At 66.6% G+C, this 22,375-nt stretch overlaps 1 protein-coding gene across 4 annotated transcripts in view; it reads left to right on the forward strand.

Annotated features, from left to right (window-relative positions):
• The window catches only part of GSE1 (Gse1 coiled-coil protein), a 390,726-nt gene that overhangs the window by 351,515 nt on the left and 16,836 nt on the right, over positions 1–22,375 (forward strand). For 2 of the 4 annotated variants that reach the window (XM_047846324.1, XM_047846322.1), the window contains exons 3-7: positions 4,940–5,158; positions 16,288–16,487; positions 20,705–20,880; positions 21,114–21,314; positions 21,856–22,047. In XM_047846324.1, coding sequence (XP_047702280.1) covers positions 4,940–5,158; positions 16,288–16,487; positions 20,705–20,880; positions 21,114–21,314; positions 21,856–22,047 — 988 coding nt within the window. The remainder of the gene's footprint in view (positions 1–4,939; positions 5,159–16,287; positions 16,488–20,704; positions 20,881–21,113; positions 21,315–21,855; positions 22,048–22,375) is intronic. The other 2 variants (XM_047846323.1, XM_047846325.1) reach the window with 2 other exon arrangements.

Here is a 22,375-nt window from a genome sequence, read left to right on the forward strand (position 1 = left end):
AGGAGGGCAGCAGGGGGGCCGCATGACCCAGTCGCTCGTGAGCCGGCCCCCCAGCCCTCATCCATCATCGGCCTCCCCACAGTGGAGCTTACTCCCAGCTGTTAGGATAATGAATTTACACGAGCTGATAATGTAGACAAGAATTCAGGCAGCGGCCAGGAGCACAGAAGCTAATAAGTACCCCTCTAATGAGGGCATGGGGAGCAGGTGCCCCACGTTCCTCCAGGGCCTCCTGAGGTGCAGGGGCCACCCCAAAGCCCGCTGTCCCCTCGGCCCACCCCTGGGGACGCCCCGGCCTCAGCCAGAGAACACCTGTGTGGGAGGCCGGGCTCGGCCTCCCTGGGCAGGGCCTGGGGGGCAGAGCACGGGGGTGTGGGCCCTGAAGTGACCCCAGTCCGTGACAGAGGGGCAGGGTGGGCGGGGGCTCCCCCGAGGCTGCGTCGAGCCACTGTAGATCCGGGACGACCCTTTGCCAGGTGTCAGGGGCCCTTGAGGTTGGCCTGTGCTGGGTGCAAGGGTGCTGCCACCCCAGCCGCTGGTGGTCCCCGGTCCCTGCCCTCCCGGCAGCCTGCGGGTGCGCCCGCACACGCTGGGGAGCAGGGCTAAGTTTAGCTCCTTAATGAAGTGTCTGGGTTGGGATTCTATTTTAAGTGACCTGACATCAGCAGGAGCTTTCTTGGCTCACAGCGCCCCTGGAGCCCACGGCCAACACCAGAGCAGAGATGCTGGCTTGGGGGGACCCCCTCCCCCCAGGAACCCAGGGGGGCTCCTGCCTGAGCCCAGGGAGCAGGTGCCAGGCTTTGAGGAGGGGAGGGCAGGCTCAGCCGGGAGGGGAGGTCACTTGTCGCCAGCAGGAATGTGACCTTGCCGTTCAGGGGGCAGCTGCCCCAGGGAGGGGGGAGGGGCCAGCAGGCAGGGGCCTCCTAGCTCCCTCAGCCCCTGCACCTCGCCAGAGGAGGCCCCGGTCGGGGGGACGCCCCGGGCTTCTGAGGGTGTGCCAGTTTCACGTCGGTGACTCTCTATCTCTTTGGCGACACCCACCACCCCCGCGTTTTCAAAAGCCTGGTTCCTTGCAGAGAAATTACGACGTAGGCACAAGGACAGAAGTGAGACCTTCACTCCCCTCGCTGTGACTGAAGACACCCCCCCCAACACCTTAGGGGGCGTGTGATGTCTTGGGGTCTGGCCTGGGATTTGTCCGGTGGCCGCTGACTGCCTGTCCCAGCACCTCTGTGCCACCATGCCCGGCGCTTCAGCTGGCGGTCACAGCAGGTCCACTCGGGTCACCAGCTGGCCAGCTTGTCACATGGCCACCGAGCAGTGACCTCACATCTGCTCCTGGGCCTTGGGGACTGGTCACTGGGATGTGGAATAACCACGTTGCCTACCCTCACTTCCCCACCCCTCGTCCCTATCTTGACATCAGTGTGCGGTGTGGGCTGCAGGGCAGAATGGGTTTGGATCTGGGCCCTGACCACTTTAGCATAAACAGGACACAGGTGCCGTGTTCCTGGGATCTCAGTCCCGCCGTTAACCATCTGTCGGCCTGTGGATCCAAGTGTGTCTTGCCCCATCTGTGGAATGGGCACAGTGACGCCTTTCTGATAGGATTGGGGACTAAAGAGGCTGGCTGTCTAAGGATTAAGGGAGCAGAGAGGCCACAGTTGATGGTCTCTGATGGCATCGGGGGGAGGGGGCCGCTTTGGAGACTGTGGGTAAAGTCACAGGGGATTTGCAGATGGTTGAACGTCTGCAAGTTCTACCCGAACTGGGCTCCAAGAAGGAAAGGGGATGGGGAGAGAACTGGAGAGGGCAGTCTTGGTCAGTGGAACATGTGGTGCCACTGTGTTGGTTTTCCAAAGGTGCGTGACAAACTCTTCCCAGACTTAACAAACGTTGGCGGGGGGGGGGGGGGGGGGGGGGAGGTCCGCGGGTGACTCAGCTGGGTGGGTGGAGCTCAGAGTCTCAGAGGAGGCTGGAATCCAGCTGGCGGCTGGGGCTGCGGTCTCATCCGAAGGCTCCACCAGGCTGGGGGAGGAGCCGTGGCTTTTGTCCGGAAGCATCCTTTTCCCTGAAACGCGGGAGTCTCTGCAGCCTGCTTGAGTGCCCTCAGGTGATTCAAGAGGGCGGGTGGGTGGCACAAGGCCACGGCGCCTCTGGTGGCATGTTCTTGAAAGGGACAGACTGTGTCTTCCACCAAACTCCGTTCATTAGAATTAAGTCTGTAAGTCTGGCCAGCATTTGGGAGAAGGGAATTAGTCTCCGCCTCTTGAAGGGATTAGGTGGACGTATTTTTAAGCTACTTTGGTGAAAAGTATTTTAGCCGTGTGTATGTGCGTGCATGTGCCTGCCTGTTTATCCCTCCCGAACGGGTGTCACGGTCAGGCCTTGGACTGGGCAGCTGCTGTGTGGGCCCAGGAGACAGGGTTCGAATCCTGGGCGTGCTGCTTGACTGTGTGGCCTCGAACCGTCTGTATGACCGGGACCAGGCTGTGAACGGCTCCCAGGATGCTCTGAGGTCTGTGGGGCGGGTGCGGTGTGGGCGGTAGGTGGTGGTTCTGCTGGCCTCTCCCAGGCCCGTTGGGAGGCGTCCCAGGAGGTGACTCAGCCAGGTATAAGTGATGTCCCCTGCGGTCCCTCCTCGCACACATCGTCTCCCCAGCAGCCCTTTGTAGGGACAGCTTTCCGTGCGTGCTTCGCCAGGACCGGTGGGGCCCGGTGCGCTTTATCCCGGGCCTCATCCCCCACACAGGCTCCGTTTTACTGCGTAGCACCTCCGACTGGTGGATACGCTCCCCAGAGCTATAGCCATCAGCCCGCCGGGTGTGGGTGCTGCACGGGGCCGGGGGGAGGTCTTAGGTACCGCCCGCATCAGCGTCCACCCACTCAGGAACGCAGAAGTGGCTCCTTGCCCAAGGCATGCATACTAGGGTGTGCAGTCCCCAGCCTGGGGAGGGGACAGTGACATGGGCTTCTGGTCCACAAATCCAGAAGCTTGTGTCCTGCTTTGCGGAGACTGACTTGTGTGGCCTTGGCCAGCCCCCTTGCTCATCTGGACCCGTGGTACTGCCCTCTCTGCAGGCTGATGGACTGTATGTTAAATGGCCACTGGTGTGCCAGGCACACTCTGAAACTCCTTCATGTAAATTAATTCCTTGAGGCCTCTCAAGATGAACCGCACGAGGTAGACTCTGTCTTTTCTCCGTTTTGTAGACAAGGAGACAGGCCCAGAGAGGCAGTGACTTGGTATCTGGCAGCCGAGTGAATGCAAGACTTGACCTTCGGGCCCCCACTTCCTTACTCCGGGACCATGGCCACGCCTCCCCCGCCAAACTGCCTACTGGAGGAGGGGCTGGCCGGCTGCTGGGTTCACTGAGAATGACCCGTGTCTGACGCCTGCATGTTTCTGGCGATCAGGCTCCGGGGGGGGGGGGGGGGGGGGAGGGGGGGGACGGCACACCCCCGCTGGACGGTCAGGTTTCTCTGCTGGGGTCCGCCCGCCCGCCGCCGTTCCAGAAAGAGGAGGGCGCGTGGGTTAGCCTGGGGTCCGCGCTGCCTCGGCCGCTCAGTGGAACTGTTGCCTCAGAGCACCGCTGACCAGCCACCCACGTGACCTGCCCCCAGCCTGGCCATGGGGGTCCTTGGTTCCCATGCGCAAGCCTTCACCCGAGAGCATGGTGTTCCCCCAAGCTCACACCTGCCTCAGTATTGTCTTTTCTGCGCCGGCCCGCTCGCAGGAGAGGCGTGGCTCCCGAGGACCCTCCCCAGATGACTCTGGGCGTTCCTGGAGCCTGCCCCTCCCAGGTGTCCGTCTGGGGGGTTGAAAGTCAATTTGCTTCTTTCTGCTCACGACCTGTGCCCCTGCCAGCTGGGAGGCCATTGGCCTTGATTTACACCCCTGGAGTGCACCTACGGCGAGGCGGGGGGGGGGGGGGGCGGGAGCGGGGCCCGGTTGGGCAGGTGCCCCGAGAGGGCAGGGAACGTTAATGGAAAACTTATTTATGGTGCTGCTTGCTTGCCGCCTGATACGGAGCTGGGCCTTTATTGATCGGCCACTCGGGAGGCAGTTCAGCCTCCTCGTTGACACGTAGATGGGACTTGAAAGGGCTGGGGGCCCGTGGGAAGGTGGCCGTGTCCTCCCCCATGGCGTCGGGTATCACCCTGGCGGGCACTGGCTCCTCAGCTCCTTGGACAGTGAGGCCTGAGCCCAGTTCCCAGCGGGAAGCGGGGTTTCCCAGCCATGGTGGTTTAGAGCCACAGTTTTCAGCCTCCAGGCAGGGTCCGCGGGGCGGCCGGGTCCCCTCTCCCACGTCTCCCGCGACTTCTGATGGGACTGTTCCGTGAGGCACCTGTGCGGGTCGACACCCACCGGGATCCCGCCTGGGGTCAGATCCCGGGTCTGCGCTGTCTGCCCCGCGTGTTCTCTAACACGCGGGCAGGAGCAGAGCCAGGCTCACCAGCGTCGTTGGGGTGGGGGGCAGGGTGCGCGTGGGGCTGGCAGAAACCTTAGGAGTAGCGTGGGGCTGGCTTCGTTACCCTCAGCGCGGCCCTCTCCCTTCCTGCTGGGTCCTTTCCGTCGCGAGGATGCGGCCATGTCTTACTGTCCCTCGCGCCCATCTCAGGTGACGCCGGTGGATGTTCCCGGCTGTGGGATCTTGCTGTCACTGGGGTCCCGGGGACGCTTGAGGCTCTGATGACGGATCTGGGGTTCGGGGGTGCCGTGAGCCCTGCTCTCTCTGCCGCGCCGGCTCTGGCCCGCTTTGCCTGTCCCGCCGCGGCCGCCCGGGTCTGCTCCTGCCCCCCCTCCCTGCATGCTGCTTACTGGCCCCGGACCCCCTGGACCCCGCGGACCCCCCCTCTCACCACCACCCCCCCCCCCCGCTCTGGTGCTGGGCCCTCCTACTCTCTGGGTGACCTGGTTCTTCTTTTCCTGTTTCAGGCATGAGCCATGAGCCCAAGTCCCCTTCACTAGGGATGCTTTCCACCGCGACCAGGACCACCGCCACCGTCAACCCCCTCACCCCCTCGCCGCTCAATGGCGCCCTGGTGCCCAGCAGCAGTCCCACCACCGGCAGTGCGCTGTCGGCCCAGGTCGCGCCGTCCTCCAGCTTTGCCGCCGCGCTGCGCAAGCTCGCCAAACAGGCGGAGGAGCCCAGAGGTAAGAGGCGCAGCCCCTTCTCCCGCCAGGCCTCGGGGCAGTGGGTGCGGCGGCCGGGGCGGGAGAGCCGAGTCCTTGGGGGTCTGGAGGCAGGGCGCTCGCGCCCTCGCGGCTGCTCAGGTGTCTCCTGCTTCGTTCCGGCGGTGGGGGTGGGGGCGGGGGGCAGCACCGTCCCGGACACCCCCCCCCCCCCACCTGGCCGCCTGGGCTGTGCTTCTGCTTCCCGTTCCCCCCGCCGCTGCCTCGGTCCGGCCTGGGCTCCATGTGGCACCGTGGGGGTGGCCGGTGGTGGGGAGGGTGGGTGTGCCGGGCCCCCTCCCTGGGAGCCCGCGGTTCCCAGGCGACGCGGCGGCTTCGGGCTCTGCTGCCCACTCCAGGCCCCGCAGGGAGGGAGCGCATCTCTGGAAACCCGCTGGGTCTCGGGGTCGGGGTGGGAGGGGGGTCTCTGGGACGGCTCCCTCGACCCGGACCGTTACCGCTTAATGCGCTGAGGCAAGGATTGTGGATGGGTGGGTGCTCCCCGGAGGTTTGGAGCCCCGGCTCCTGGTGTCGCTTGGGTGGTGACAGGCTGTGTGGCTTTGGGGAAACGCTGACCCTCTCTGAGCTTTGATCGTCATACCGTGAGGCTCTCTGTGCCGCTGGCTTCGGGCGCTTCTGGGGATGGTCATCCAGTCGTCCGTGTTAGTCCTGGTCAGGGGCTGCTGGCTGGACGAGTCGGGTCGGAGGCGGTCTGTAGCGGGGGCCGCAGGGACTCCTGAGCAGGCCTCTCCCACAGCCTGTGGGCTTGCTGCTCGGAGGTGGGGCTGACCTCTGGGCAGACAAAAGCAGGGACCCAAGTGTCTCTGCCTGCTGGGTACCTTGTCTGAAAGATCGAGGGCTTGGTGTCCAGGGCCCTTGGCAGGGGAACGCGGGTATGGGAAGGAAGTGTGTCTGTTTTCACAGGCCCCCGGGCCTGCAGCTCGGCGGACGGGACGTCTGCCCTGACCGGGACGGGCTGGGGGTCTCCTGGGTTCGGAATCTCGCCTCCTTCCGGTCGTTGGGCGGAGGAGGAAGCGTGAGGGGATGAGCTTAGGATTGACAGGGTGGGCGCTGGCCCGGGAAGAGCAGCCGCTGGGGCCTGGTTTCGCGTTCACCCGCTGTGGGCCACTCCGTCCACCTGGGCCCAGCGTGGCCGCTGGCGTCGGCACGTCCCTGCTGTTCCTGCCACGCAGCTGGAGAACAGATGTCTGCCGACGGCAGCCGGCTCCCTGCACGGTGGCCTGGGAGGCGCGCGCACAGCGGGGACCGGGTGGGTTGAGACTTGCTGGTCCCCTCAACGGTCAAGCCCTCGTGGCAGAATTCGCCCGCCGCCACCCCCCTGGCCTGGCCGTCTCCGTCCTCGGCGTTCACAAGGGTCACAGGAGCATGCATGCTGGTTCTGCTGGGGCTGGCTCGTCCTTGGTGACACCTCCCGTCTGCAGAGGTCGTGGCCACGGAGCGGCACATTTCCTCCTCGTGGAGGCTGCAGGGCAGAGGTCTGCAGACGGGGGCTCATGGGAGGGCCATGGGCACAAGGCAGGAGCCTGCCTCGATGGCCCTTGTCCCCTTTCTGCTGCCCCAGACTGGCCCCAGCGTCTGGCTGGAGCACGGGCCAGCGGGCAGTTCAACCCGTAAGAGCCTCCCGGGGCCCGCTGGCCGGGAACAAAGTGTGCTGCTGGAGAGGCCGGGCCCGGTGACAGGGCGCCGCTCCCCACCGCACATTCGCTGCCCTGGGAAGAGTGACTGCGGCGAAGGGCCGGGTGAGGGACGACAGGGAGCAGCCACGCTGGCCACGGTGCACGCTGTCGTGGGAGCTTGGCCTCTGCCGCCGGCTGACCGGAGCCACCCGCGTCGCTCAGAGGTGAGGGCTCGGGTTTGGGAGGCTCAGCATCCGTGGACCGTGGAGCGGTGTTTGAACCCCGGGATGCCCCGCGCTCGGGTCCCACCGCGTGGGCGCCGGGCCCTCATCACGCTGTATCCTGAGCACGGCAGGCTTCCTGGCGGCCGTGAGCAAAGCCCTGGCAGGGAGCTCGGTTTTCGGTTCTTTACCTGATCCCCCCAGTCAGGGCACGGTTTGACAAACGAGGGGGTGCTGTCACTCGTGAGCATCCCTGGGCCACGCCCCGGGTCTCACTGAGTCACCCCAGCCGCGACCTCTCCATCGGCAGAAGCGGCTCACAGCCCAGAGTTGCCCATCGTGCAGATGGCAAAGCTGAGGCTCAGGGAGGTCAAGTCAGGAGCCCCGGGCACACAGCTGGCGAGGACGCGCCCTGGGCCCCATGCTGCTGCGGTTGCTGCGTAGGCCTGTCTAGGTGGGCTTGGAGAGCCGGAGTGAGGGCGGCAAGCCTGGGGGGAAGCTCCCTCGCTCCTAGACCCACCTCACAGGCGCAGGGGGCACTCGGCGGTCTGTGCCTGAGGCGGGGGCCGCGGGTCGTGTGGACTGTCGGCTTCCAGAAGCCTGGGTGCAGTGGGGGCGCAAGGGGAGAGCCAGCTGGCCCTACCTTTCCCTCTGGAACCAGAGAGCCGCTGGGGGCTTGGTGGGTCGGGGAAGGGTCAGGACGCTTCTTAGATTTCTAAGTTGTAACTCGTTCGGTGTCGTAAGAGTCCTCTCCCCTGGTTTTTAGTGCATTCGGAGTCGTGCAGCCTTGGGTGCTAATCCCAGGCCACACCACTGCCCCTAAAGCAGCACTTAACCCGGCAGCGGGCCCTGCCCCCTCCCCTGGCCGGGGTGGGGGGCACACAGCGCCAGCGACCGGCTTCCCGCGCTCCGCCTGATGTGCCAGGGCCGTCCCCGTGCGGCGTGCCAGGACCTCGTTCCTTTTCACGGCTGAACGACCTTGCGGCTGGCTGGCACCGTCCACCTGTCACTGGGCGTGCGAGGCCGTCCCCCCCTTCTTCGAGGCGGTGGCGTGTGTTAGCGTGGGCCGTGTACTGGCTGGTCGCCCGCTGTGTTCTCGGCCTGCTCTGGCCTCTGTTCTCCGTCCGCGTGGCTGTGGGCAAGGCTGGGCTGGGCTGGTCCCTCGTCCAGGGCAGCAGAGGGGGATTTGGAAGCCGCGGACTGGGGTCCGTGGACATCACGGCCTCCAGCCCCTCTCCCCGGGGCTCCTGTCTCTGCAGGTAACCTCCCCCCCCCCCCGTGCCCAGGAACGTGTGGTTCCAGCGCCCCCACCCCAGCCGCCAGGCCCACGGTGCCAGCCACACACAGCCTGGCGCGTCTCCCGCTCCCTTTGGCCCTCTGTCCCGCCCCGCCCCCTCGCCGTGAAGCGTCCCCTTATTTCGAGCCTTGGCCCAAGCTCGCCCCTTCGTTTCTTGGGCTAATGTTTTCTCTCGCGTCGTGTCCCAAGGGTGCAGTTCAAACGTTCAACTCGGAGGAAGTATTCCGAGTGCTGTGCGGCTGGCTGTACCCTGAGAGGGGACAGAAGAGAGAAGTCAGCCCCTCGGAGGGGCGTTCCATCTGTCCCGGGGCTCACGATGCCGCCTTTCCTGCAGCCAGGCCGCCCCGGGGGCCGCGTGGGACAGAGATGCCCGCTGCTCCTGAAGGGGCTGTGGCCACGGCCCAGGGCCTGGACCCGCCTGACCCTCTGGCTCATGTCCTTGCTGGGTGACCTGGGCACCTCACTTTACCTCTCTGAGCCTGTGTTTTCTCAGGTGTCATCCTCCTAGGTTTTGATTCAGGGAGAACATACCAGCGGCCGGCATAGCAACTGTGTGCCAAGTGGGTACCGCCGTGGCCGTCATCCCCTACCCCTGACCACCCCCACCCCCACCACGCCTCCCCTGCCATCGCCTCCTCTGGCCCCGCCCCCACTCCACGGAATTCGCGGTGGGTCGCTGAATTCGACCGGACTCTGGGAGTGACCCCGCCCCTCCCCTCTGAGAGTCAGTTGCCACGGCACCTGCCCATCTGCCTCCGCGTCACACGCTTTGTCCGGGCGCCCAGGGTGACTGCTGTCTCTCCCGGTCTTTACTCTTTGGGACAAAGGGGAGCCCAGCACAGGGAGTGACCGAGCCCACACTGGCTACTCTTTGGGTCTGACCCCAGTTGGTCCCAGCTGTGCCCGTGGGACCCTCTCTCCGAGACCGGCCAGAGCGCGGCCCCACTGAGCTGAGGCGTCACGTGGGTCCTTCTCCTGATCCTCTGGTGGCAAAAAGGACATCTTCCTGGGTCACTCGACCCACTGTGTCGTCTGGAAGCTACTAGGCCTGCCTTGGCCTGTCCCCCCACCAGGGCCTCTTCTGGACAGAGACGGTCCCCCCTCCTCCACGGGCATCTGAAGCCCAAGTTTGAGCCTTGAATGAGCCCCAACCTAGGAATCCCAAGACCCCACCGACCTGGGGCAGGTCAGGACCTCTAACCCCCAGAGTGTCCCAACCTCCTCTCAGGCCTGCCTCACAGGGCTTCTCAGGCTCCCCAGTGGCCCTGTGCGCCCAGAGATGCTTGTTGAGTGACTGTGTGAGGGCGTGAGTCCGTGCCCGTCAGTCAGGAAACTCCCCCTGGAGTCTGTGGCACCTGCTCGCCTGCCCTAGGAGCCGCCTTGCTTCCGGGTGGGGGTGGGGGTGCTCCCAGAGGCCCTGACGCTTCCCCTCTGCCCCCTGCAGAGGGCGAGCCCAGGAGCCCGAGTCCCTGCTGTCCCTGAGCACGAGGAAGCAGGGGCCGCGGCTCTGACAAGCTGAGTGGCAATCTGCTCGCGTCCAGGCTGCAGCAGGCGGGCTCCACGACGCATCCTCCGTCGCTTGGTGAAGCGCAAGTCGCCTGGGGCTGTGCGCCTCCCCCCCCCCCCCCCCCCCAACCCCGGAACGCATCGGGCCAGTCCTCACTCGGACTCGCTGCTTGTCCCTGCGTGCCCGGCCCACCCTTCCCACCTTCCGGCTGCCCCACACCCACGCCCCTGTCGAGGCCAGGTTTCTGTGGGCAGCCCATGCTGTGGCCCCAGGACCCGGCTGTGCCGGGTGGGGTCTCCTCGGGCGGCTTCGGGGGCCCCGGTGAGGCAGAGGGAGCGGGATGGGCTCGGTGGCTGCCCTGGGCTCCGTCGGGTGACCGAGCAGCCTCCGCCAAGCTGGGTGGCCGCCGTTGGGTGGCCAAGCTGGCGGACTTGAGTTTATAACTCTTCAGGTCCAGGGCCCCAAACGCGGGTGCCCCTGTCCAGAAGCTTCCTTCCACCCCATTCCTTGGCTGCCTGCCGCATCTCGTCTCTGGCTGTGCAGCCGGGTCTGGTTACCGGCAGGCCTCGGGCCTCGGGCTGCCGGAACCGGGAGCCCCAGGGCCCTCGTTGAGGCCCGCCGGAGGCGGAGGCAGGACTCTGCCCCGCCCGCCAGTGGCCCCCTAGAGTGAGGGCGGGGCTTCCTCTGACACCTGAAATCCTGTTTCAAAGAAAACAGCAGAACAGATCGGCAAAGAGAAGATCCCGCCTAACATGCTGGCCACGTGTGTGTCAGCCGTGCGTTGGCAAGGCTCCCCGGGGTGGCGTTTCCCCGCGGGATCTGCCGCCCCATCTGTCTCCGGGCACAGGTGTGAGCTCGCCGTGCAGGGAGACTTCTGTCTGCAGGGCCCTGGGGATTCTGGAGGCAGGCGGGCAAGGGAGGTCGGGGCTGGAGGAGGGGGGTGGCCAGTGGTGCAGCGGGCCTCCCCCGGCTGTGGTGCTACAACACTGACCTCCCTGGTCACCGGCCACCTCTCCGGAGCCCCCTGCCCTCCGTGTGCCCTACCCCGACAGCGTTGTCGGCAAACGTAGGAGCCCGCTGCCTTCGCCTGCCCACTGGCAAATAATGAGCCCCTGGAATCGGCGTTTCACGAGAAAGACCCACACCCGGCCTTTGCTGCTCTGGGTTTCCCTGACCATCCCGTGATGGTAGATAGGGCCCAGGAACATGCCGGTGGCCGTGTGGTGGGACAGTGTCCTGCACTGTGGAGGTGCGGGTGGGGAGAGCCCCGGGCCCGGAAGCAGGGATACAGCTGCCCCGTGACTCTCTCGGAGCACCTCTCCCCAAACCCACCGGTCGTGGGAGCCGTTGACCCCGGCTGGGCAGGGGCAGCCCTGCGGGCCGTCCCTGCCTCCAGGTGCTCCCGTGGTGTTTGGCCCCCGGAACCTACACACTTCGATTGCAAAGGGCACGGGGCCACCGTTCTGTTCTGTCAGGCACGTTCTGGGGAGATGGACTCTGGGACCGTCCGGGTTCCGTCCACCTGATCCCCCGCCGGCTGGGAGGCTTCCCACGGCCCCTCGGCCTTGCAAGCAAGGGGGGCGTACTGATGGCCAGTCTCCTTTCTGGATCCAAATGGTGCGCGCCCACCAGGCCTGGGTCCCCGAGTCCTGGTTGGAAACAGTGGTGGCCGAGTCTGGGGAGGGCAGAGGGCAGCCCCAGAGCTGTGGTCACATGCCCTGCGGTCTGCCTGGGGACCACCCGGGGTTGACCTGGGACAGAACAGACTCCGGGAGGGAGAGGAGGGCCCTGGCGAGCCAGGGACACGCAGGGTCCTCGATGCCTCTGCCCCCCACCCACACCCCACCCCCCGGTTGTCGTGGCCGTGGGTCCCGGGTCAGCGCCTGTGCTGGTTGAACCTGGGCACAACCCCGCCGAGCTTGGGTGGCCCAGCAACAGGGACGGAGGACGTCCCAGCGGCCCTGTTTTTCAGGAGACCAGCCTCCCGTCTCGCCCCTGTCGCCGGGAGCCCGCCTTGCCCTCCGTGCCCTGCAGTCGGGGCGGGCGGTGGTCCTGGACGTCCAGCGGGTGGTGGGCACGTTCGTGGCGGGCTCAGCGTGTGTCTAGGAGAGCCAGCGGCCGTCGTGACGCCGTGGTTTCGTTGCCAGGCCTCCCCCCCACCCTCCCCTCCTGAGTCCGGGGTCTCAGCTGTTAATTACACGTGCCCGGCGGCCTCGGCGCTCATCCTCCAAGTCGGGCGGCCGAGGTGACGGCGAGCGCCGCCTCCTGTCATCCCCCAGCCGCACGCGCCCGTGGACCGGCTCCCGCCGCGCGCCTCCAGTTAATTAGGGCGGTCACGGCCTCCTGCCGCAGCGCGAAGCGGGGTCGGGGTGGCCGCTCGCTAATTGTGGGTGCGTGGTCAGGGATCGATCGCCTGTTCTGGCTGGCGGGGGACGCCCGCCGCCCTCCCCCCTCCCCCCAGGGGATTAGGCTGCTAATTGTCGGTGGCCTCCCGGTCCAAGTGCACCTGCGCCCCCGAGCTCCCCCGCCCCTCCCCCCTTGGTGATTAGGAATGAGGTTAATCCAGGGAGGCGAGCTAATGGCGGGGCCCCTTCAGAGGGGGGGCTCGGAGGCCAGGAGGGTGGTCTGAGGGAGGAGGGCCCTTGCGACCTGCGGCCCAGAGCCTGGCGCTTGCAGGGCGGGGTGCGAGGCCCCCCCACCAGAGCCCCATCTGCCTTTGACCCCAGCTTTCCCTCCAGGCTCTTGGCCGCCTCTGCCGTGACCGCAGGTCCTCCTGCTGTGTGTGTGTTTTCCTTCCTGTTTTCGGTCCAGAGCACAAACGTCCACCCTCTCTGCCCCCACGAGCTGAGCGGGAGATGAGCTGCGAGAGCAGGAGACACAGCAGCCTCACAGAGCCCAGAGGTGGGCACACGCAGATGAAAGGGGTTTCCGCATAGGGTAAAGCAGGAGTCAGCCAGAGGAAGGAACGGAGCCCTGACTCACGGCTGCAGTGTGGACAAACTAAAACACCGCCGGCTGAGTGAAAGGCCAACGCGGAAGGTTCCACACCATGTGATTCTGTTTGTGGGAACAGCCCCGAATAGGGACATCCTTGGAGACCAGACGGATTGGGGGCCGGGGTCTAAAGGGTACAGGGTTCCTGTTTGGGGTGATGGCTGCACAGCTATGAATACGACGAGGACTGAGGAGTTGTGCACTTGAGATGGGGATGGGGGCCGGTTTCTGTGATGCGGGAATTAGGTCAGTAGAACCATTACAACGCCAGGGGCGCCTGGGGGGCTCAGTCGGTCGGAGCATCTGACTCGTGATTTCCGCTCGGGTCCTGATCTCCCAGTCTGTGAGGTCGAGTCCTGCATTGGGTGCAGAGCCTGCTTGGGATTCTGTCTCTCTCTCTCTCTCTCCCTCCCTCCCTCCCTCCCTTTCTCTCTCTCTCTCCCCCCCCGCCCCCCTCCCTCCCTCTCTGCCTGCCCCCTGCTCTTGCATACTCTTCTGTCTCTAAATAAATAAATGAACTTTAAAAAATAAACGAAAGTTAAAAATCTAAACAGCCTACAGAAATATGCATAGACTGAGCATCCAGCAGGACAGGTATCGGGAGTGACCCCACAGGTCAGGAAAAAGCCCCTGCTGTCGCGCAGCACCCCCCTCCCCAGCGGGTAGGACTGTCTGGATTCTTGGTGGTGTTGGTGGGACCCACTCGCGTGGCCGTGAGGGTTATGGCTGCTTCCTGTCCTTCCCCCCCCCCCCCCCCCCCCCCCGGGGCGCTCGACCTGAATGCGACTCTGTGTCCTCGTGGCCACGTGCAGGCGGGCGTCGGAGGAGCTCCCCGTGGAGGGCTGGGGGGCGGGTGCTTTGCTGGGTGCATACCCCTGAAGGGGGGGGTGCCAGGCCAGGGCGAGAGCTGGCGGCCTGAGAGAGATGTACCCATTTTTCCACAGTTGCACGAACCTGGGTGAGGGTCCACGAGAGCTATTCCAGAACCTCAGGGGGGTCACTTTCCAGCCGGGAGCTTCGCTCACAGGGCTGGCCGAATTAGCTTGTGACACCCCACCTGCCCCCTCAGTGGTCCTGAAACCGGCTTCGTAGCAGGAGGGTGGGGGGTCACCAACTTGACCAGACAGTAGCTTGTCCTAAAACCCCAGAAGCTGTCCCCACTGGGAAGGGAGGGTGGCCAGCGTGTGATATTGGCTCTCCCCCGGTGGTCATGACATCTGACCCAGCTAGCTGGGGCTGGCCTGGCCGACTGGGGGTTGCAGCATTCTTGGGGTGTGGGCCATGGTTGCTGCTTCATCTGGGGGGGACTCGGGGTCGCAGTTCAGGGTCAGCAGCCCTCGGGCAGCTCCTTCCTGCCCACGTGGCCAGGCACTGACAGATGGGATCTGGGAGCGCGGGGCTCCCGGCCTCGGTGTTGTTACCAATATTGCTAGCAGATCGAGCTGCTGGGCCGCTCTGGGGCTTGGCCTGTGGGGTTGGGGCTGGGTATCTCCCCGTGGGGCTGCTTTGTACAGTTGCCCATGCTGTGCACAAGCCTAGGGAGTCACGTTGAGGAGTCCTGGATGGAAGCACCTTGCTTAGGGCAAGGCTCTGTCTTGATGTCGCTGGGGCCTTGATGTCCGGCCGCTCTGCTTCCTGGTTATACTGCTGAGGCCACGCTGGGCCACGTTCCCAGGGCCTCTGGGGCAGAGAGGAGAGATGGCCCCACGGTGCCGCCCTGGCAGCCGCGCGGCTGTCTGCGCCCGCGAGCCGGAGGCTGTCCTGCCTCCCCCTCAACACAGAGGTTCCATTTGGTAACGTGAGCGTGGCCGCTTGAGATGGTGTGGAGACGAGGGTCTCTCGGCCCCGGGAACGAGGCACGTTTGGAGCGAAATTCAGGAGGACGCCCGCGAACAGATGTGATTCTCCTTCCGCGAGGGGTTGTCTCTGCCGACGCTGCTCCCTCTCTCCCCCGACCCGTGTGGGGCGCTTGCGGACAGAATGGGCCATCTGAGCCCTTCAGAAGGGTCAGCGTTTGCCCTTTGAGTCCGCGAGCAAGATGGGGCGTCCCCGGGCCGCGTGTGATTGTCCGCGTCCCGGCTGGTGGAGCACGTGGCCGCCTGGGCCCCCGCATCCCACCCCCCGTGGCCACAGGCGAGCGTGTGCCCCTTGCCCGCCCGGCGCGAGGGCGTCCCAGGCAGCCCCAGCTGCGGTTTGTGCTTTCAGATGCTGTGGCGTCTGCCCGGGGTCCGTGTCGCCCATCCGTGATGGGGGTGGGGACCACCGGCGTCGTGTGGGCACGTGACGGGGGTCTCCCTCCTCCTCAGGGTGCAGGGTGTGTGTGTGTTTGTGCGACAAACTCTGTTGAGCCTGGGTGGGGATCTCGGGGACCCCCCCCCCCCGATACTGCTGGAGGCCCCAGGGCCGGGACGTGCCTGAGTCACAGGGAGGTCAAGGCTGGTGCCTGCTGGAGGTGGGGACCCGGGAGCAGGACACACTTGAACACAGTTACTGCCCAGCTCATACGCTCCCCGTCCTGGCCGCCCCTCCCGGGGGAGCAGCCGGCCAGCTTGGCCGTGCACCCGAGCTTTCTCCCTTGGGACCCCGGAATGCTTCCCCCCCGGGCCCTGCCCACCCCACCCTCCATGCCCTCTAGAAGCGCCGGGTCCCCCGCTTCCTGACTCTGCCCACCCCATCCCACCTCTGGGGGGACCTCTGCTGGGTGTGATGTTGGGGTACAGCGTTCCTTTTGGGGGACAGAAGCGATCTGGAGTCAGGTGGCAGCGATGATTGCACAACCCAGTGAACGTGCTAGAAGCCACCAGCCTCTACGCTTTAAATGGCCAATTAGGTCTCAGTTTTTAAAATTTGAGAATAGGCTGCAGTTGATACTTGAGAAACGAAAAAGAAAGCGTCCCTCGGCCGCTTCTCTGTGTCCCTGCCTCGTGCCCGGCCCATCCAGCCCTGTGACCGTTGCTTTGCTGGCCGCTCGGGCATCCTGCGTGCCCTGCCTTTTCCTGCAGCCCCTCTACCTGCAAGCGGAGGGCTCGGGGCCTGTTATGAGCTGGGGGGGAGGGGGGGGGGTTCTGGCTCCGGCCTCGTGGAGGGGGGTCCGGTCCGGCTGCTGTGTTGACCGGGTCCCACCCAGCCAGGGGCAGCCCCCGACGGCGCACATCCTGCCTGTGTGATGTGGGACGTGGGCTCGTGGCCCCGAGCTGCGGTGGGACACGTCTCTCGTGTTGGGGCCCGTGTCTCTGTCAGCGTCTGAGGGGGCGGCCCTTCCTGCCTACCCTCGCCTCGGGCTGGGGCTTGGGTGAGGGGCGCTGGGCCGCGAAGCCAGAGAGGGAGTGCGGCGCGGCCCGAGGTGGCCGGGGAAGCAGGTTCCCTGCCTGTCCGCAGGCTGCGTGGGGCTGGGGACGGCCGGAGCCCTCCGTGGGCGTGGCCCCCGCTCAGCCTCCCGCGTCCTTCTCCCGCAGGGTCTTCGCTGAGCAGCGAGTCGTCCCCCGTGTCCTCACCGGCCACCAACCACAGCTCTCCCGCCAGCACGCCCAAGCGCGTGCCCATGGGCCCCGTCATCGTCCCCCCTGGGGGCCACAGTGTGCCCAGCACACCCCCCGTGGTGACCATCGCCCCGACCAAGACCGTCAATGGCGTCTGGAGGAGTGAGAACCGACAGGTGAGCCGGGGGTGGGGCACAGTTGCCGGGAAGGGGGGGCCCATCTCGGGATTGCGGCCGCTCGCCCTGACTCGCTCTGGTGAGCCCGACCCCGGTGCGGGGCAGGGCGACGGGACACCCGCCCGGAGGGCCGGGTGTCGGAAGAGAATCCCCGGGCTTCAGTCAGGCCGTCAGCACCGAGCACCCCTCCAGGGGCTCCCGCGACAGGTTTATTCTTTGTGTCTCCCGAGGCTGGGGGTCTGAGACCCCGGCACGGGCTTCCTCCCGAGGCCTCTCTCTCTGGCCTGTAGACGCCGTCTTCTCATCCGGGGCCTGGTCTGCTTTCTCTGACGACACCGGTCCTGTGGGATCGGGGCCCGCCCGAATGACCTCACGTTTAGTTACCTCCTCCAAGGCCCCGCCTCCAACACGCTCCCAGGGTTGGCACTCCACCGTGAGAAGTTGAGGGGGACACGGCTCAGTCCGGAGCCCCGCGTGAGCCCCGCGTGAGGTGCTTCAAAGGTGGCAAAGGTGACACAGGGTGGCTGTTCTGATTACCTGCCGCTCGAACACGGGACGGAAGTGGGGAAAAGGCCGCTGGGTGTTCTCGTGTGTCCCTCTTTCCTGTTTCTGTCCTGGCGTCTGAAGGCCCCACACTTGGGGTTCCCCTGGGTGTGGCTGTTGCCACGGTGTCCTGCCAGTGCGGGAGGCCTGGGAGGGTTCCTTTGTTCCTGCCTCAGCTGACCCCCCACCCACACCCGGGTACCCCTAACCGAGGTGGGGAGTGGAGCAGGGGTGAGAGGATACTTCCGGGCTTTTCTGCTGAGTTCCCAGAGGGGTGGTAGTACTTAGAAATACTAATTAGTTAAGCGACCGATTTGGGCTCAGGTCACGATCTCACGGTCCGTGGGTTCGAGCCCCGCATCGGGCTCTGTGCTGACTGCTCAGAGCCTGGAGCCTGTTTCAGATTCTGTGTCTCCCTCTCTCTCTGCCCCTCCCCTGCTCGTACTCTGTCTGTCTGTCTCTCTCTCCCTCTCTCTCTTTCTCTCAAACATAAAAAAAAAAAAAAATACCAGCTAAACGACAAGAAAAGTGGAAGAGGGGAGTCAGTTGGGCACCAGCCTCCCCCCACCCCTACCCCCTGGTCATCCAGTAGATAGTACATCTGCCTTTCCTCTGCCCTGGGGGTGGGAGGTAGCCAGCCTCTGTCCACAGAGGGGGTGGGGGTGACCCTCGGGCAGGGTGAGGACCCTCCTGGGTGTGGCCCTGGCTTGGCCCCGTGTCCGAGGTGGCCATTGCTTAGCCCTCTGTGCAGTTTGAGAGCGGGAGAGACCAGGTGGGGCCTGGCGGGCAGATTCCAGCCAGAGGGGTTTGGAGACCCCTGAGCTGCCCCTGGGCCTGGTTCGAGGGAGGGTCAGGTCTTCCCCGGGACCTTCTGCCTCCGGAGGGACTCTTTGCCTCTCGCTGTCAGCCGCCTGGCGATCCACCTTGACCTCAGGGCCCCAGCCACCCGACTCGGACCCTGACGCGTCACCACTCCTTGCCTCTCCCGGACTCACTCGGCCCCGGGTCGTTTCCGGATCCTGCCCTGTCCCTGGCTCAGCACTGGCTGGTGACAGCCGCCATGGGACGCCTGCTGTCTTCCCCTCCTCCAGCACCTGTGCCCTGGCACCCCGCGGAGGGTCCTGACTGCCTCAGAAACGTTTAGTAGCCCCAGAGAAAGGGCCGTGATGGATCTGCTCCGGCCATTTACCACCACGGCGCTTAATGAAACACTAATGCCACCAGGGAGGGCGGCGGGAAGGGAACTGCATTAGCAGATGATGTATGGCTCATCAGCTTCTCACAAAGGCTCAGTGGAGAATGTAATCCTTCTGGGGAGGGGAGGCGGGGAGGGGAGGCGGGGAGGAGAGCCGCTTCCCCAAGTGGTGGCACAGGAGTGGGGGGGGGCGATCCCGCAAGGTGGGGAGGCGTGGGGGCGGGGCCCTGGGCCTGTCACGGGGGTCGCCAGGGCCCTGTTTCCCAGGTAGTGGGAGCTGCAGAGGACAGCTGAAATGAAAAATGGTCTATTTTCGGGCTAACAGAGCATGTCGGGCCTGTCTGCCTGGAGCCCTCTCTCTAATCACCAGAGAAGGATTTTCCTCCCTCCCGCCCACCCCCTTGAGGCCCTTTCACCTCCGCGGCTGTGCCTGCGGCCGCAGCCCTGAAACAAAAGCCGCCCCCAGATGCTCCCTGCCGCTCGTCTGTCTGCCAGGGCGGCGGTGGGAGCCCGGCGCGCTCCTGGGGTGCCCCGCGGTGGCCTGGCCCCGGTTGGGGGCTGCGCCCTGGACCCCGGGGCAGCCCCCGCGCACCCCCAGAGGGCCGCCGCCCGTTCCCAGGTGCCTGTCGCAAGCGTGGCCGGGCTCCAGCCAGACGGAAGGCGTGTGGGTCCGGCCTGTCGCACCCCCTGCTCGCCCGCCATCCCCTCCCCCAGGCTCTCCAGCGCCTTGTTTGTCCTCTGCCGCCGGGAAGGTGCCATCTGGCCCGGCCGCCTGCAAGCAGGGCTTTGTCCCGCTGAGGGGGAGAAGGGGCGGCCGGGGCCGGTGCGCTGGGGGCCCCTCCCGCGTGGCAGGGGCCGCCCTGGGGGCACTTGCCTCTGCCGTTGATTCTGCGAGCGGTGGCTGACGCACGTGGAGGTGGGTGACGGCCTGGTTTGGGGAGAGCCGCCCGGAGCTTCTCCCCAGATGTTGTTCTAGGGTCCAGGACCCCCTCCGAGGATTCTGTGGTCCTGGGTGGATGGCCCAGGCCCCCTCCCGCCCCCGGCTGCCACCTCTGTCCTGCTCTGGCTCAGGGGGGCGGGGGTTGTCCTGGCCAGCCTGAGGGCAGCGTCCAGGGTGCCTGGAGTCCCCTTCAGTGCCGGGCACCCCCTGTCCAGTCCGTCCCAGACCACGGGCACAGGGCCTCCTCCGGCCCACAGTGGCCCCCGTGAGGCCAGAGCGTGGCAGCAGGTGGGTGTAGGGGCTCGTGCGAGCCTGCCCCGCACCAGGTGGTGGGCGTGTGGGCGGACCCGGCAAGCCCTGACCTGGCAAAGGCCCCTGAGACGCTGGTGTGGGCGGGCGACCGGCTGCCGCTTCACCCTCCTCGCCTCCGTTTCCGCCCGCCCGTCCCTGTCACGCTAGGAGCCGGCGCTGCGATTGGGACGCTTGACAGATGGGGAAACCGAGGCACAGGGCCGTTATGGGTCTCATCCGGGGTCTCCAGAACCGGACAGGAGCCGTCTTCAGTAAGGCTGTGGGGGGAGCCCACCCTGCTGTCCACATAGGTGTGGGCCCTTGTATAGAAGTCTCTGGAAAATCGGGGGCTGGGAGTTCTGGGCTGCTCGCTCGGACCTCGGATGTGGGTGTGGGTGCGTGTGTCCCCCCCGCCTCAACACCTGCCCCCCCGCCTTTGGGGAAGGGCGAGTCGGAATTCGCGAACCTGCAAGGACCCCGCCGTGAGCGGAGGGGCCGTGCCAGCGTGTGGGAAGGAACAGATGTTGCCGCTCATTAAAAATTCCAATCAGCGGCCTGTCTCCTTCAATTAATTATCACTGATGTGTCTTCTGGAGGACCGGGGAGGGCGCGGCGGCCTGGCACCGGCCTGCCGGGTAGATGTGCCTGACGGCCGGGGCCTCCTTGCCTGGCCCCCGCCGTCCGCTCCTGCCCCACCTCGCGTGCGGGCCTGGGGCGGCTGCTGGGGTCAGAGGGCACGGCCGCGGAGATGAACTTGGGGCTCCGCTGCTCACACCCCCCAACCGAGCCGGAGGGCCTCTGGCGTGGGGGAGGGTCTGGGGAGCGGGAGCATCTTCTCGGCACGGGGCTCGGCCTCCAGATGCCCGGCGGTCCACTCCTGGACGCGTCCCTCAGCCTGCCAGCTCCTGGAGACCGTCAGAGGGCCGTGGCTCCCTGTCGTTTTAGGGGCGCCTGGTGTTTCGTGGCATGGTGGGAACACCGTGGTTTGCGGGTTGACTGGCCTGCGCTCGACCCCCCTGAGCCCCGCCTGCTTTCTCCCGGCCCTGGTTTTCGGTCTGCTGATGGGCGCGGCCAGACCTGATGCCCAGGGGAGAGCCCGGCATCACAGCCCGTGCCCTCTCTTCTCACCGTGCCGCCTCCTCCGTGCAGCGTGCGTTTGGGTAGAGACCCTCCAGGATGGCGCACCTCAGAGCGGGCGCCGAAACCTGGCCCTGCACCCCTGCCTGACTCCTGCTCTCTGTCCTCCAGCAGGACGCCGGCTCTCGGGGCGGCGGCGGCGGTCGGGAGCGCCTCATCGTGGAGCCCCCGCTGCCCCAGGAGAAGGCGGGGGGCCCCGCCATCCCCTCCCACCTGCTCAGCACCCCCTACCCTTTCGGCATCTCCCCCAGCTCCGTGGTGCAAGACTCGCGCTTCCCGCCACTCAAGTAAGTGCGGTCGGGGGCTGGGGGTGCAGGGGGTGCAGCGGGCACGTGCGCCTGGGGTCTGGATCCCGGGGGCCCCGGGGCGCCTCCCGGCTGTGGGTGGCAAGCCCGTGCCCGCTGCCGAACGGCGAGGGCCACGCAGGCCCCAGGAGCCAGCAGTAGCTGCCCGCCTCTCGTCAGCGGGTTCCCCCGCCCTCCGCCGTCCTTCCCTCATCCACCCGTCCCCGCCCCCGCAGCCTGCAGCGGCCTGTGCACCACGTGGTGCCCCCGAGCACCGTGACCGAGGACTACCTGAGGAGCTTCCGGCCCTACCACACCACCGAGGACCTCCGCATGACCTCCCTGCCTCCCCTGGGCCTGGACCCGGCCGCCGCGGCCGCCGCCTACTATCACCCCAGCTACCTGGCCCCTCACCCCTTCCCCCACCCAGCCTTCAGGTGAGACGCCCCAGTGGGTCCTCCGGGGCCGTCCCCCCACGTGGCCTCACGTCCTGGGGCCGGGCTCTGCGTCTCGAGCAGCCCCCGAACCTTCCAAGTTGGCTGCTGGCCCGTGGCGGGAAGCCTCCCCCCTGCCCCCTGTGCCGCCAGTTCCCCTGTTGCTGGCTGTTTCACTGGCGGCCCGGCCCACGGCCTCGCTTAGACGAGGGACCCTTTGCCGCGTGACGGAGAAGCCCCAGGGGGAGTGTGCCCCGCGTCTCTGTGCTCTGTGTAGGGGCTTCCCGAATCCCGACCCGGCGAGTTACCGGGAGCGGGCTGCTGCTCGCGTGGGGCCTCGGACCTGGAGCTGCTGTTGCCCAGCGGCCCTTCGGGCGGGGGCTTTGGGGCTGGCCGCAGCCGTGGCCTCTGCCTGCGGGGCCTTTGTAGGCTCGCGGCCCTCCTGCCCTGTCCCCCGCGCTCACGGCACCGCATGCCTGCCGACGGGGCCGGGGTTTATTTGCTTTGCCTTTGCTTCTCACTCAGCCCCGTCTTCCCTGCACAGGATGGACGACTCCTACTGCTTGTCAGCCCTACGGTCCCCCTTCTACCCCATCCCCACGCCCGGCTCCCTGCCCCCGCTGCACCCATCGGCTATGCATCTCCACCTGTCCGGGGTCCGCTACCCCCCCGAGCTCTCCCACTCGTCCCTGGCGGCGCTGCACTCGGAGCGGATGTCCAGCCTCAGTGCCGAGAGGTAAGCCGCGTGCCGGGCTGGGGCGGCCCCCGCGCTTGCCGCCCCGACGGAGCAGCTGGGCCAGCGCCCGTGTCCGCGGTCTCCTAGCCCGCCAGGTGGGGGCGGTGGCGGGTGCCCGGCGGCTGTGTGGTCCACCGCCCGCCCGCCTCCTGGCGCGAGCGCCCGGTGAGGCTTGGGGGGCTGGCGGCGGCGCGCGGCCCAGAGCCCTCTGAGTCCCTCGGGGGTTAACGAGAGCGGGGCCCCGTGCACCTGCTCCCGCTGTGCAGGTCGGGCGGCCGGGGTCCCGCTCCTGGGAGTTGTCGCCGGGGGCCCGTGTCCGGTCCCCTCT

The sequence above is a fragment of the Prionailurus viverrinus genome, unplaced genomic scaffold (genome assembly GCF_022837055.1).
Source record: "Prionailurus viverrinus isolate Anna unplaced genomic scaffold, UM_Priviv_1.0 scaffold_38, whole genome shotgun sequence".
Lineage (NCBI taxonomy): Eukaryota > Metazoa > Chordata > Mammalia > Carnivora > Felidae > Prionailurus > Prionailurus viverrinus.